Source organism: Chelonia mydas, chromosome 2 (genome assembly GCF_015237465.2).
Source record: "Chelonia mydas isolate rCheMyd1 chromosome 2, rCheMyd1.pri.v2, whole genome shotgun sequence".
NCBI lineage: Eukaryota > Metazoa > Chordata > Testudines > Cheloniidae > Chelonia > Chelonia mydas.
The window spans coordinates 139,207,180-139,222,583 of record NC_057850.1 but is presented as its reverse complement, the minus strand read 5'-3'; the positions used below and the strand labels follow the sequence as shown (position 1 = coordinate 139,222,583).

General features: G+C 41.0%; 1 protein-coding gene across 14 annotated transcripts in view; it reads left to right on the top strand.

Moving 5' to 3' along the window:
* MTRR (5-methyltetrahydrofolate-homocysteine methyltransferase reductase) overlaps positions 1-15,404 on the top strand; it is a 116,740-nt gene that overhangs the window by 70,317 nt on the left and 31,019 nt on the right. For 9 of the 14 annotated variants that reach the window (XR_006288775.1, XR_005224448.2, XM_043540275.1 and 6 more), the window contains 3 exons: positions 3,182-3,362; positions 4,028-4,070; positions 6,095-6,281. Coding sequence is in view for 9 of the 14 variants with exons in the window: in XM_043540275.1 (XP_043396210.1) it covers positions 3,182-3,362; positions 4,028-4,070; positions 6,095-6,281 (411 nt within the window). In the remaining 5 variants the exon portion in view is untranslated. Of the gene's footprint in view, positions 1-3,181; positions 3,363-4,027; positions 4,071-6,094; positions 6,282-10,127; positions 10,195-15,404 lie in introns of all 14 variants that reach the window. The other 5 variants (XR_006288774.1, XR_005224445.2, XR_005224447.2 and 2 more) reach the window with 1 other exon arrangement.

Here is a 15,404-nt window from a genome sequence, read left to right as displayed (position 1 = left end):
GTTACAACCCCCGCCGGGGAACCCCACACACTCCACCAGAGCACTCTACATTGACAGCCTTCCTCAACAATGTACCTATTATGGACATCTGCAAAGCAGCAGCCTGGGCATCAGCCCATATGTTCACACAGCACCATGCCCTAGAGCAGCATTGTCATCAGATGCTCTACTGGGACTTATGGTTTTATCATCCGCCACGACTGCAACGCCGAAGACCCTCCCTTCCACTGTGGGGCACTGCTCTGTTCACCTACGGTCGATTAGACTATAAGTATTGTACTTGTATTTCAGCATATAGAGCAGTATAAAAAAGTCGTCGTCCGTATGAAATTTTGGTTTTTACTGACTTCGCTAGTGCTTTTCATGTAACCTGTTGTAAAATTAGGCAACTATCTAGATGAGTTGGCATATCCCTGGAAGACTTCTGCGTAATCCCAGGGGTACATGTACCTCTGGTTGAGAACCATCGCCTTATAGTTCAAAGTTATTTGGGTAGGGACAGTGGATGGGATTCATAAAGGTATCTAGGTGTCCAGCTCCCCTTTCAGTGGAAGTTAGGTGCCAAAAAACCTTTGTGAATCCCACCCAGGGTCTTCTGGCTTTGAACAGCACCAAGAACATTGGTGCTTAATAAATAATAATAATAAAGCATTAAGATCACTTCTTGCCTATGTCTCCCTGAAGGATCTTGGCTACATCAAGGCCTTGTGATACGCAAGGAAGTAAACCAGTTATAAAAATAACCTTTCATTTCAAATGATTCCAGAATGAATTACAGCCATAACAAGCTAAACTACAAGTGTTTATTCACACGCTCAATTGAAGATGTATCAGCCACATTAAATCAAATATCAGAGGGGTAGCCGTGTTAGTCTGGATCTTAAAAGTGGCAAAGAGTCCTGTGGCACCTTATAGACTAACAGATGTACTGGAGCATAAGCTTTCGTGGGTGAATACCCACTTCATCGGATGTGCTATCATCAGTTGTAACGTAGCATCAGTTGTGCTATCAGGGGCAGAAACCTAAAGTATGTCTACACTGTACACCACTGGTGATGGCATGTAGCATATGCATAGCTACACGCTCCTGTGAAAAGCAGGCGGCATCCACGCTGTAGTATGTAGCCACGTGTGGTAGTGAAAGGCTTTGGCAGTGGGGAGGTAAAGGGGAAAAGCTCCAGCAGCTCTCTGTGGCAGGGAAAGGTTTGGGAGTGGGACAAAAAACTGCTAAAAATAGTAGTGTAGCTGAAGAAGGCACTGCTTTGGCAGGTAGAGAGCTGTGTAGGGTACATACCCACAAGGTTCAGATGTGTCTTTATATGCCTAAGCCATGTCTCGCTATCTACACTGCTGTTTATACGTATGCTGCAGGAGGTGCAGTTTATGTACTCTACACGCTGCTGCAATGAGTGTGCCCTGTAGACATACCATTAGTTTCTAGGGCATTGACCTGAGTAGATCCGTTAAGCTTAAAATGAACTAACTGCAGTTGATCTGACATCTAACAATAAAACAATTGTTTGTTGTGTTGCAAAACTGCCTAATTGTGCTGTCTGTAGTAAATCTGTTCTTGTCTGTCTTCTTACCCTGCCATATTTCTTCAAGTACAAGCCATTATCAATAAACAGGCACACGTTTATTTTGTATTTTTTAAAATAAATAACCTTTTAAAAAAGGTTTCCCCTTTTAGACACTTCACCTTTACCAGGCAAGCCTCATGAGGCATATAATTAAGGACCAGGTTCTGATAACCTTACTCATATTCAGTAGGACCTTGCTCAGTGAGTGGTCCCATTGAAATAAAAGGTACTTCTCATGGAATATGGTGCTACTTCAACATGAGGATGGCAGAATTTGGCTGCAAGTGTATAATCGAAGCTGTGCTCACTAACCAAAGATATCCTGTACACGTTACGTCTCATAGACTCATAGAATATCAGGGTTGGAAGGACCTCAGGAGGTCATCTAGTCCAATCCCCTCCTCAAAGCAGGACCAATCTCCAACTAAATCTTCAGTATTATTACTAGAAATGGGTGGGCTGCTACATCCAAACAATCCAAAATGTTTTTTATTTTAATCATAACTCCCATGTGCTTTAATTCTGCAATAACTTGGCAAAATACTCCACAGATTTTGCAGCTGAGCCAGTACAGTTGTGGAATTTGATTTCACAACCAATAAAAACTACTTCCTTTACAGTTAATGCCTGGAAATAGCAGAAAGTTTTAAAAAATGCAACACTAGTATACAGTTCTGTTAAAACACACTTGGAGATACATTTAGGGAAAAATTCAATGAAATGCATTTTTGAACGTGCCATACTCGTTCAGTTGGAGTAGTTTTTACAGCAGGATCCACTGGATGTCAGTATTATACAACATTCCATATAAAAAAGCCTTTTAATTGGCCTAACCTTTCAAAACTGCATTAAACAGTTTTGCAAAATTTGTGTCAGCAATGAGAGTAAGTAGAGTAGTGGTTAGGGAATACCACCCAAGACAATTTTCATAACCCATCTGTTTTATAGTCTGTTCAGTGCACAACATGCTTTATATAACTTTGTAGTCAAAACTGTTACTTTCTGTAGAGGTCTTGTGCTAGAATGTAATTTGAGCAAACTCAGTCTTTTTTTTTTTTGAAGAATACAAGTTCTGATTTACACAGTATTTTGATTCACGTGTTTCTTTTTATGTACTGTGTATATTTTAATGTCATGTTGAAAGTATAACACTGCAAATATTTTAAACATGATTTTCACTGTTTTACAATACGCAACTTATTTTTCCGTAGGAAAAGCTCAGATTGCTGTATGTGGACATAGGAGAACAGAGTAGAATACTATAATTGCATTTACGCTGCTCAGTATATACTGTACTTAATATTGCACGTTTATCTAGCAGTACACACCATCCTCCACCTGACTAGATCAGATTTCATGACCTGCTACGCTGCCCCAGGCACTGAAGGAGGTGTCTGAGAAATGGAAAAATTTTCATGGGAGGTGAAAATATGTAGCACATAGCAAATTGCATTATTTGTTAACCTACAGGATGTCCCTGCAGGCAATCCAAATTGTTCCCAGCTAGTTGGGCAAATCTCCACTGAGGTAATGAACAAAATATCATGAAAATACAAACAGTAAAATTCATCCCAATTAAAACCTGCTTTCTCTTCCCCTAGGCATTTTTGCGAGCTCTTGTAGAATACACCAGTGATGCCAGAGAAAAGCGAAGGCTTCAGGAGCTGTGTAGCAAACAAGGAGCCTCTGATTACAGTAATTTCATTAGAGACCCAAGTATCTGCTTGTTGGATTTACTCCATGCTTTTCCAACATGCAAACCTCCACTTAACCTGCTGATAGGTAAGTAGCTGATTTAAGTTCAGTTGTGTTTAATTTCTGAAAATGCAACAGAGTATACGTTTAAGAACAAAACACTATTCAGTTATTGCTTCTTTGGGAATATCACTAGCCATGGTTATCAAACTGAAATTATAATCTGGAAGTAAAGACCTGCTCTTCGCTTTGTAGTGTTTGGCCTTGATTTTGCCAGTGCTTATGCACATGCTGAACTTCATGCAGGTGAGTAGTCCTGTTGACTTTACGCTGCTCCTGTGCATATTGATAAGCACTGGCATAAGTGTTTCCAGGATCACGGCCTTTATTTGTAAAGCTGCTTTAAAAAAAGGCTAACATTTTCAAGGGCCCATTTTCCAACACTTGGGGTTTTTGCCTTCTCGTGTTCTTCTTTTCTCGTGTTCCCCTTTTAGACACTTCACCTTTACCAGGCAAGCCTCATGAGGCATATAATTAAGGACCAGGTTCTGATAACCTTACTCATATTCAGTAGGACCTTGCTCAGTGAGTGGTCCCATTGAAATAAAAGGTACTTCTCATGGAATATGGTGCTACTTCAATATGAGGATGGCAGAATTCTTCCACAGTGTTGTTAGTAAGGCATAAGGAAATTTGCTTATGATTTTTGATGTAACAATGATAACCAATGGGTTTTTTATTATTCATTTCAGAACATCTTCCTAAACTCCAAGCCAGGTCCTATTCAGCTTCCAGGTACTGATATCTTTAGATTATATCTTGTTTGTAATTTAGGCATTGTTTTTCCTCACAAAAGGATACCTTGTTAAGGCATTACAGAGAGCAAACTCTGGGTTATATTGCAATTTAGTTTTGTTTAAGAGAACTTTGATCCTGCGGTCAGCGTGGAAATCAGCTTTACCTGTTTGAGTTTGTACATACACATGCAATCCCCAATGGCTAAAATCCCCAGCACATAGGTAACTACTGTTAGGGGGCTTATTCCTTCACCCACTCACTTCCCTGGTCCTTCTCGCATGAACAGAGAGCAACAATACCCGAAGTCCAAAGGTGCAAACAATTCGACGTTTATTGGGGTGAACTTCCAGCAAGCATGATTCCAGTTTCCTTCCTTAGTATCCTCCTTCCCAGCTCTGACACCACAGAGCCTTACACCTGTGTCCCTGTTTCTCTTCCTGCCCTTAGCCAAACATGGTTCCAATTTCCTTACCCCCATTCCTTGTTCCCATCTCCCACACACCCACCCACCCCCTCCCACCCACGCCCACTCACTTCCTCATTGACTACAGATTATATAGTAAAACTTGAGTTCTGCTTAGCTATACCTTAACCAATCATTTTCCTGAAATTTAACTAACCAGTCCTAACATTGTAACATGCTTATGTAACCAATTATATCCCACCACCTTAATTAGTTTACACCCAGCAAAATTAATTATACAGCAGACAGGAACAATCACAGAACCAGACAGAGATTATACAGACAGACAATAGCAAATTGGGAACTACAGAAGTCCCTCACAGTGGAACTATTTTTTTTATTTTATTTATTTTTAGAAATCTTGAGGCAAGACTAAACACATGAAAATGTCCTTGATTTATTTGGAATACTTCCAGCACAAGTGTGCAGTATGGCTTTAGTTACACACAGCAGGCAAGTAAATAATCTCAGGACTAGACTGGGCCATGAGGCATTTGCCTAGTGGATTGATGTCTTCCATGAGCAGCAAGGCTGTCTCGCTGCTCAGCTGCCAGTCCTGGAACTGCTTTACTCTGAGATCAGGCAGACTGAGTGGAGTGACTAAACTGCTCCCATTTACTAGTGCTGCTGAACTAACTCAGCCAGGTAGCTCCCAGCCTTTACCTTTGGGAAGAGATACAGAAGATCACTGCAGCCTGGCTCTCCATCCCCAAATCCTGTGAGGCAGAAAGAGGAGAAGGAAGAGACCCCCAATAGCCCTTTAACAGGGACAAGTATTGAAGGCATGGCAGTCTCTGGAAAGGACCTGCCCAGCAGCCTTCCCCAGCAGGCCAGGTTGAGTTGTCTGAGAAAGACATCAGGAAGCTGATTTATGAGTGAGAAGATTGCAAGGGGAAGAGTTATTGAGTGGGAATGGAGGAGGGGGAGACTGACGATGAGAAGGAGGAAGTAATTGAAGGAAAGCGATGAAATTGGTTAAAAAAAAGAATGGAGAGCTGGAAATAGATTAAAAAAGGATGAGTGGGAAGATAGGAAAGGAATGGAGAGAGAGAGGAAAAGAAAGGGAACAATATTAAACATTAAATAAAATCTAGAATGAGGGGAAATAGAAAAAGATGGAGACAATAGATGGAGGAGAAGAAATAGGGTGGAAGAAAGGAAAAATAAAACCTGGGTAGAAAAGAATCTAAGTTCATTTTTTAGTTTAATAAAAAGTGTTATAAAAATGTTCTAATTAAAAACACACACAAATGTTGTGTTGGATATAAATAAAGCAATATTCTTTGAGTGGCTGGTAACATTTTACCAGTGCTCTCACAAAATAAAACTCTCATGCATATGAATCTGATAAATTTAGAAGAGTTTTGTTCAAATTCTGTGAGTCATTCATATGGTATTGTCCAGGCACCTGCCAATCCAGCCCTGTACAACCCCACCCCATGAAGTCAAGGGATAGAATCTGACTTAAATGAGATTTGGATTAGGCTCAAAATGAAGCTACTGTACTGATTCCTTCTCAGATAGTATTTTGATTGTTCAATCATTTGTGTCATTGCAGCTCCAATTTATTTCAACCAGGAAAACTGCAGTTTGTTTTTAATGTTGTGGAGTTTCCATCCTCCCCATCTCGACTGGTTTCACGAAAAGGAGTGTGTACAGGTTGGCTCGCTGAGTTAGTTGCACCAATGCTTCAGCCACATAAAAATTCTCTACGCACAAAGGAAGAAAAATTATCAGCTGTAAAGGTACCAAAACAAGGTCTAAATTCTTGTGGTTTTAGGGTGATACAATTAGAATGTGTATTCCTGGAAAAAACAATTTTCCTTATTTCTTTGATCTGAGGCTCAGATATTCTGATACTGGCAATATGTTTCTCCATTTGTGCAGTTACACCCCTAGTTACAAGTTTCTCCTTTCCTTTGTGATCCCTTTTTTATCTGCAGTGTGGTATATCTCCAATGGGATTTTTTTTCTGTTTAAAATCTCTGTTAATTTTATCCATGAATAGCATATCCTGGCAAAGTATATATAACCATTGTGTTGGAGTGAATTCATGGAGGGATTTAAAATTAATAATGATGGGCCAGAATCCAAAACCCGGGTTTAAATGCTCCTCCAAACTCGGGAGGAGTTTGGAAGCAGATCTTCATTTGCAGCTTGTTCCTCATATCTAATCCTCACCTTGAAATGCACATGTAACTTGCAGTAATCTTCGTGGGAGTTACATGTGCATATTAAAAAGGAAATTAACCCACTATGAGGGCTCATTTACTGAAATTCTCTACTGGTTTAAATAGGTTCAGTTCCATTGACTTTTGTCAGCAAAGAATTTAGTGCATGAGTAATGTTAGCCCAGGCTTCTTTTGGCCAGCTTCCTATATACTTTTGACACTGAAAAGTGGAGTCTGGTATCGGGATCAGGACCTTGGTCCATGAGCTTTTTTTTCTGTGACAACCTCCTCCACAGCTGCCTCGGTCTTTTATAACTTTGTAAAAGGGTCAGCTGGCTTACGGTTAGCCAATCAGAGGGCAGTTTCAGCATTTCTGGTAAAACTATTTCTCTCCCTTTCTGAGTCTTCCTGCACAGGTAGATGTATATTTGATCGGCCAATGAGTAAAGATTGTAACACTGGAGTATTGACAGTATCCTTGCTATTCCCTCCCCCTTTTCAATGATTGCATATGGTTCGATCCCACCACACAAAGTATGACTATGAGTGTATACATATAGCAGTAATGTAACAAAGTGAAAAACTAATTATAGAGTTCAGGTAACCTATTTTGCTTTTCTAAAAAAATTTCACTCTTGCCATTTTCTCCTTGAAATGACTTCCTTTAGAGAAAGATTCATATGCTTGAACAGCCACTGAAAAGGTAGATTTATGACACTACTTCATAGAAAGGAACGTCTTTTTTCTCTTTTGCCTGATTTTCTGTCCAGCTCTCTCTTGGGTTATGGCACTTTATTCTGCCCCTATGCATTAGGGAGAGAGTATTCAGCTCCTTGCTCTGTCTGTGTGCTTCAGCCAGAGCCAAGATTTTTGATCAGAGGCAGAGAAGCAGAGCTGCAATGTGTGTGCTGGGAGGGGAAAGTGTGAGCAGTGCTCCCACACTGTTGAAAAATGCTGTAGAAGGGATGTTTGTGTAGTGTTGAAATAGTGGAAAGGTGGGTTTGTGTGTCAGCCAGTGGAATGGCTGATTCGGTAAGGTTCCATCTCTTTAAAAGACTAGACTCCCAATCTGGCCCCAACGCACTTCTAAGAAGGTCATATAGAGTGCCCTGTGAAAATTTTGTTTTGTTTTGTTTAAAAAATTCATCATAATGTAGAGGGCAAAATATTGAATTTCATGGAGTATGCATGGAATTAATTTTACAACTAAAATTAGCAGTAAGCAAACACATATACAGTCAACTAAATATTCAATTATTTCTATTTCTTTTTTTAATTAAAGTTAAGTATCAGTTTGTTGAGTGGTTCCTTTTTGATGGATTGCCTCTGCTCAGTAGGAATCGCCCATATGCTGAAACACTTTGGTTGGCATCCACAGAGCTAGGGACTGCAAATAAATATTACTTGGCAAATTTTGAAAGACATGGAAAGATATGGTTCTGTAGACCTCCAAAAGGTAATCATTGCTGCATTCCTTTGCATAAAACCAGTAGCCTTTTAATTCAGTTTTGCAGCTCCTGTTGAAATGATTTAAGAAATCGAGTGGGATGGCGTCTATTTTTAAAGTATGTACTTGCAAGGTATCAAAGACCCTTACTGCTTTAAGGAACTGGCATGCTGGCTGGGTGAAATGGGGTTTTCTTTCCATGCACTTCGGGAGGTTGTAGTTTGCAATCTTATCTGCAACTTCAGTAAAAGTTTTAATATATTGGCTTTGAATCCCTGCATCACCACTGTCTTGCTCACTTTTAAGTGCTCAGTAAGTTGTTAATTAAGTCAACAACGTTATTGTATACTTGATTCATGTACATCTCACAGCTTTCAAACCATTTGATCAAATCAGCAAGCTCTTTGCCATACCTTAATGTAAGGGGACTGTTGTCCCCTTACTAAAACTCAGTGGTTTGTTTGTTTGGTTTTATTGTTTGTTTGTTTGTTTGTTTGTTTGTTTGTTTTGATTGGCTAGCTCCTAGTACCAAAAGTAAGGGGAAGGGCCAATGGGAAATCAGGACTGTGAGACTGACTGTCCCCAAGAACAATGGGGAGAGGCCAATGCTCCAGGTCAGCCTGATTAACAGGGCAGGCAGGCTAATCAGGGAATCAGGAGGCCAGGGGGATTCTGTCCACCGTATGAGCTGGAATTGCCTGGGTCAGACAGAGTTGGGCTGAGCTAAGGAGAAAGCTGGGGCCCAAGCTGAGCTGGGGAGCAGAGCTGGGCCAGATCCAGAGGGACCAGAAAAGCAGCCCACAGAGCAGACCTGTGCTGGGAGGAGAGTTACAGAAGCAGCCCACAGAGCAGACCTGTGCTAGGAGGAGAGCTGCAGCAACCAGAGCCAGAGGGGCCAGAGAAGCAGCCCAGTGAGCTGGAGGCAAAGCAGCAGTAACAGAGCTGAGGTAGAGTGGAGCTGGAGTTGAGGCAGTCCAGTGCCGTGTGCAGCCGGGGAGAGCAAGGGGGACCCTGGGCAGCGGGCCCAGCCAAGACGCCTCGCCGGCCAGACTTGGATGGGGATTATAACCCCAATGGGGCGGAGGCAATTCTGGGAAGAAGGGTCCTGCCACCTAGAACTTAAGAGCATGTGGTCACCGCCAGAGCAAGTGTCTGAACCACAGCATCCCTGCAGCACAGCAAGAGCCTGAGAAGGAGGCCTGGGGCTTGTGAGGAACAGACTGAACTTCTCTTACATTCCAGAGATGCTGGTTGTGATGTCCCCGTGCCACAGTGCGGGGTTATGTGTTTTCCTTTAACCTTTCCCATTTTTTCCTTGTTTTTTTAAATTGATTGCTGTTTAATCAATTTGTATTTGCTTTGAACTGTATGTAATGATCAGTGGGTCAGGGAAGCATCCAGTGCAGAGAGCAAATCCTGGAGTGGGGACACCCTAGCCCCTTCCCTAAGTGACCAAAACAATGTTGGGGATCGAGCCCCCAAGGAATCCTGGGCCCAGCTTTGTTTGGGTTACGAGGACTCTGCCACGCATGAGAGTGGAAGGGGAGCCCTTGAGGTCAGGCAGGCCTATGGGTAAAGGAAATGGGAGTGAGGACTCAGATCCTTTTGCTAGCCCACTTCACCGAGGTAGTGTATAAGCTGGGAAAGTTCCCCACAATAGCAGGACCAATTCCCCCGCTTATGTGTAGATGAAATTGAGTTGTAGCTGTAAAATTTCTGAACCGTGCAACAGATGTTTCAGCTCCTTAACACTTTGTGTTTGTAACTTTCATCTCCTCTTCCACCAAACTCAGTGTACTGTGCATGGTAATCAGTAGCAGCATGCAAGCTTCGTATCTTGTCTTAACTGCCTTAGGTGGCAGTTTCATAGGAAGATTCAAACCCACAGCCTAGACTGCCCTTTGCAGATTTTCTTTAAAATGCAATTTTCTGCTCGGATGATATTTACAAACTTTTTTGACTCTTTCTGTTAGCTTGTCAACCTTTGGGAAATTGGTCCTTCAGATCTCATTATCAAGGGCTACTATGTCAGCACTACAGGTATGTTGAACTGAGTTAAGCAGTAATGCCAAAGCATTTGATTGTAAGCTTTTGACGTAGAGTGTGTTGTCAGAGATAGATGAACTAATATAATCAAAATCCACTCCAAAGGTATTCAGCACTTTACAGTAGCGTGTGCAATGGTGTTGTAAATAACCACATATAGGTAAATGGTATCGGCAAGGACAACTTTCCGTTCCAAGTTAGATTGTCTTCACAATTTAGGACTTGCAAAACAAAATATGTAACACATACTCATCTTGGGCATCAGTTAGTTTGTCAGTGACCACGGACAGCCACCCAGACTTCTTTACAAATTCCATAATCTCCTCCTTCTGACACTTGTCAACTTTAGGTAAATATTCATATCTCAGTTGGGTTGATGAAGGAATCACTCCACCATTTACTACATTCTTTCTGAAAAATTCCCATAGCCTTTGGTTGTCCAGTTTTATGAAGGGAGATATTTGTGCAAACAAATGTGTCTGTCTTGTCAATATTTAGGGAATTGCGTGCCTTACAGTTTTCAGTGGAATTTTGAAACAAGGAAGTCACTGGCTTTTATTTCTTCACAAGTAAAAGAGTTGCTATACTGCTCTCAGTTTCCACCTTTCTCTTTTGATAAGCACCTAAAGCCAGTTGACTGTTTTGAACTTTTTTGGTAGTGATGTACAGTAACATTTCAGGAGGTACAGAAGAGCTTATCTCCATCACTGGGTAAAACTCATGGTGGATACTGCTTTATGTGATCTGCTGCAGACACCTTTTTTTTTTTTTTTTTGAGGCATCCATTTTCTTATTTGTAGTGTACAGTGTTTCCCAGCTAGATTATATTCAGTCACATTGATGATGTGATTACTTTGCAGCACACTATTCTGTGCATGCGGGAAAATAGTACACATGGAGGTGTAACATCTCAACTGTGCAGTTTGCTACAGTGATCTTTGTATGAAATTATTTGTACACATTTTCATTTTGTTTAAGAATATTGAAAAAAAAATGTGGTGTTGAGCTAACTTCACGATTTCTTTGCAGTCTATGAAATCATGGTTTACATAGGGCCTTAGTCGCGTAGTATGTTGTAACCCGTGTTAGAGTGCTGTTGGGGGCTGTAAGTGTTGCCAGGGGGGTGCTCTTTTTCTCTCTCAGTGGTGAACCTCATGATTTTCCCATCTCTTGGGAGGTTTTGTAACAGGCCATGTTACTGAAAGTTACTATATTGGAAAAGTTTCTGGAACAACCATAGAAGATTGAGAGATTTCTGGTGTATACCTAAGGTCAGGGAACTGTTGGAAGATGACACCTTTTTACAGCACCTTATGTGTATATTATTTATTGCCTCATGAGAAGGGATTTATAGGGTATTTTTTGTCAGAGAATTGCTTGCTATCATATATATTCATCATGCTCTCAGGCTCATTAGAAATAAGTGAAATATCAGAAATCTGGCAGGATACTGTATAAGCAGCATGCCAAAAAGGAAGAACAACTGACACCAAAAAGTTTAGATCGCCATCTATTTGATTAAAAGAGGGAGTCCAGTTGCAACATATCCATAGTCAGAGGTAATTTGTCAAATTTACTAGAGGAAGATCTGTCTTAAAAATTATTTTAATTTTTCAAAAATTATTTTCAAGGGAAATTGACTCAGTGTGCATATGATGTAGTTTATCCCAACTTTCACAAACATCTTTGATTTAATATATATTATCACATTTTAAGTTACTACTGGGACATGGGAAAGGGGCCTAAACATATGGTGGGTGTGGGGGAGAAGAATGAAAGGTTAATTACTACAGTGGGCTGAACAAAATTCTAAGGTGTTTTTATCTGCTGTGTAAGCTAAAATTCAACATAGATAAATGTGCAGCTGTACACATTGATTGCAAAATATGTAGAATACCAATACAAAATGAATGAGGCTGATGTTGAGCAGAAATATACTAGATTAATTGCAAACTCTTTTAAAAATAGATATACATGTACCATTTGCAGAAGCAATATTAAAAAAAATCAGAACCACACACAGTATTGGAATACATAATGGCAAAAGTAACCCACTAACTCAAATATGGTGGAATGCACTATGGTTATATAAATACAAACTTCAGCTTCCCCTGCAGGAATTGCACTAATTTCTTATTGTTAAATAGCAAAAGGAAACAGAGGGCTGTAATATTTTTAGAGAAATGATAAAAGGGAGCTTCACACAGAGGATTAAACAACAAGAACTGAGTTGTTGTTTTTTTAAAAAAAACTTGTTTTTCGTGGTAGAGCAGAAGTTCTTAAATTTTATTCTAACATTTCTCCCCTTAAACTTTATAAATAAATAAAATTGTGGTCTACTTTAACGAAGGACCTAATCTTGCTCCACTGAATTAATTCACAAAAATAAGTTTGTCATTTGTCATTGACTTCAGTGGAGTACGTTGAGTCCCCATTATTGTTATTTATATGTATTATGGTAAGGGCTAAAGGCCCCGATTTGGGATTAGGGCTGCACTCCACTAGTCATCATACACGCACAGCAAAAAGATGACCACTGCCCAGAAGAATTCACAATATGAAGTACAAGACAGGAAGCAACAAATGGATGCAACAACAGGATTGGGGGAGCACAACATAGCAGTAAGATTATAGAATCAGAGAGCTGGGAGGGACCTTGAGAGATCATCTAATCCAGTCCCCTGCACTCAAGGCAGGACTAAGTATTGTCTAGACCATCCCTGATAGGTGTTTGTCCAACTTGCGCTTAAAAATCCCCAATGATGGAGATTCCACAACCTCCCTAGGCAATTTATTCCAATGCTTAACCACTCTGACAATTAGGAAGTTTTTCCTAATGTCCAACCTAAATCGCCCTTGCTGCAATTTAAACCCCTTGCTTCTTGTCCTATCCTCAGAGTTTAAGAAGAACAATTTTTCTCCCTCCTCCTTGTAACAACCTTTTATGTACTTAAAAACTGTTATGTGCCCTCTGTCTTCTCTTCTCTAAACAAACCCAATTTTGTAACTATTTCCTCATAGGTCATGTTTTCTAGACCTTTAATCATTTTTGTTGCTCTTCACTGGACTTTCTCCAATTTGTCCACATCTTTCCTGAAAAGTGGCGCCCAGAACTGGACACAATACTCCAGTTGAGGCCTAATCAGCGCGGAGTAGTGTGGAAGAATTACTTGTTGTCTTGCCTACTATACTCCTGCTAATACATCCCAGAATGATGTTTGCTTTTTTTGCAACAGCGTTACACTGTTGACTCATGTTTAGCTTGTGATCCACTATGATCCCCAGATCCCTTTCCGCAATACTCCTTCTTAGGCAGACATTTCCCATTTCATACATGTGCAACTGATTGTTCCTTCCTAAGTGGAGTGCTTTGCATTTGTCCCTATTGAATTTCATCCTATTTACTTCAGATCATTTCCCCAATTTGTCCAGATCATTTTGAATTTTAATCCTATCCTCCAAAGCATTTGCAACCCCTCCCAGCTTGGTATCGTCCGCAAACTTTATAAGTGTACTCTCTATGCCATTATCTAAATCACTGATGAAGATATTGAACAGAACCGGACCCAGAACCAGTCCCTGCGGGACTCCACTTGTTATGTCCTTCCAGCATGACTTTAAACCACTGATAACTACTCTCTGGGAATGATTTTCCAACCAACTGTGCACCCACCTTATAGTAGCTCCATCTAGGTTATATTTCCCTAGTTTGTTTTTGAGAAGTACATGTGAGACAGTATCAAAAGCCTTACTAAACTCAAGATATACCACATCTACCGCTTCCTCCCTATCTACAAGGCTTGTTATCCTGTCAAAGAAAGCTATCAGGTTGGTTTGTCACTATTTGTTCTTGACAAATCCATGCTGACTGTTGTTTATCATCTTATTATCTTCTAGGCCATGGCGCCCTCTGGGGCATTTTTGTGGGCCCATAGGACACCCCGCTGCCGAAATGCCTCCACTGAGCACGGCCGCCAGAGAACCGCCCGCTAAAATGCTGCCAAGAAGCGTTGGATTTATCGGTTGCATTTCAGCGGCGACACTTCTTGCCACTGCCGTTTCTCAGCAGCATTTCGGCAACAGGATGTCCGACACCCGCCACAGTCTTCTGGGAATAGTAATATGCTATTCCCACAGAAAGGTTGGGGACTACTGTTCTAGGTGTTTGCAAATTGATTGCTTAATTATTTGCTCCATTATCTTTCCGGGTACAGAAATTAAGCTGATTGGTCTGTAATTTCCTGGGCTGTCCTTATTTCCCTTTTTATAGATGGACAACTATATTTGCCCTTTTCCGGTCTTCTGGAATGTCTCCCGTCTTCCATGACTTTTCAAAGATAATTGCTAATGGCTCAGATATCTCCTCAGTCAGCTCCTTGAGTATTTTAGGATGCGTTTCATCAGGCCCTGGTGATTTGAAGACATCTAACTTGTCCAAGTAATTTTTGACTTGTTTTTTCCCTATTTTAGACTCTGATCCTACCTCATTTTCACTGGTATTCACTATGTTAGATGTCCAGTTGCCACGAACCTTCTTAGTGAAAATCGAAACAAAGATGATTATTTGCAGTATAACAAACAGCAGTCGCAGTTCACCAGCTGCCTAGCACATTGTCACGTGTTTTGTGGACATCACAGTTAGGTGAAGTTGAAGGAGTGATTTGAAGAAGGATAATGTAGTGGCTTTGTGATGATTTTTATGTACATGTGATGGGATATTCAAACCCCATACTGGGCAACAAGGGTTAAGGAGATGTTCTGAGCTGAGCCAGTCCCACGCTGCCATACCTGCAAAAGATGCACACGCTAGAGATGGTGTTAAAAGGGAGAAGAACAGCTCATTTGTGGGCAAACCAGGGAAGGGAGCAGACCTGCAACTTGTAGCTCCTGAGGAAAGGGTTGAGGGAAAGCAGGATCTCTCCCAGCAACAACTGCCGGAAGGTTCCTCCCTGAGGGAAGGGAGAATCTGCTTCAGATACACCTTGAGAGGGAAGAATTTCCTTCTCTCTCTCATATGAATTGTTTGTTTGTGTTAATTCCCCTTGGGTTGTTTGTGGACTACCAGGACAGGGGAGAGATTGGAAATTGACCTGGCCAGAGGGTCAAGTCACAGGAGGAGGCAGCTGCTGCCCTGAGAGAGAGAGAGAGAGAGAGAGAGAGAGCTGCCACACCAAGCATGGCCACAAGGAGGCATTTAGTGGTAA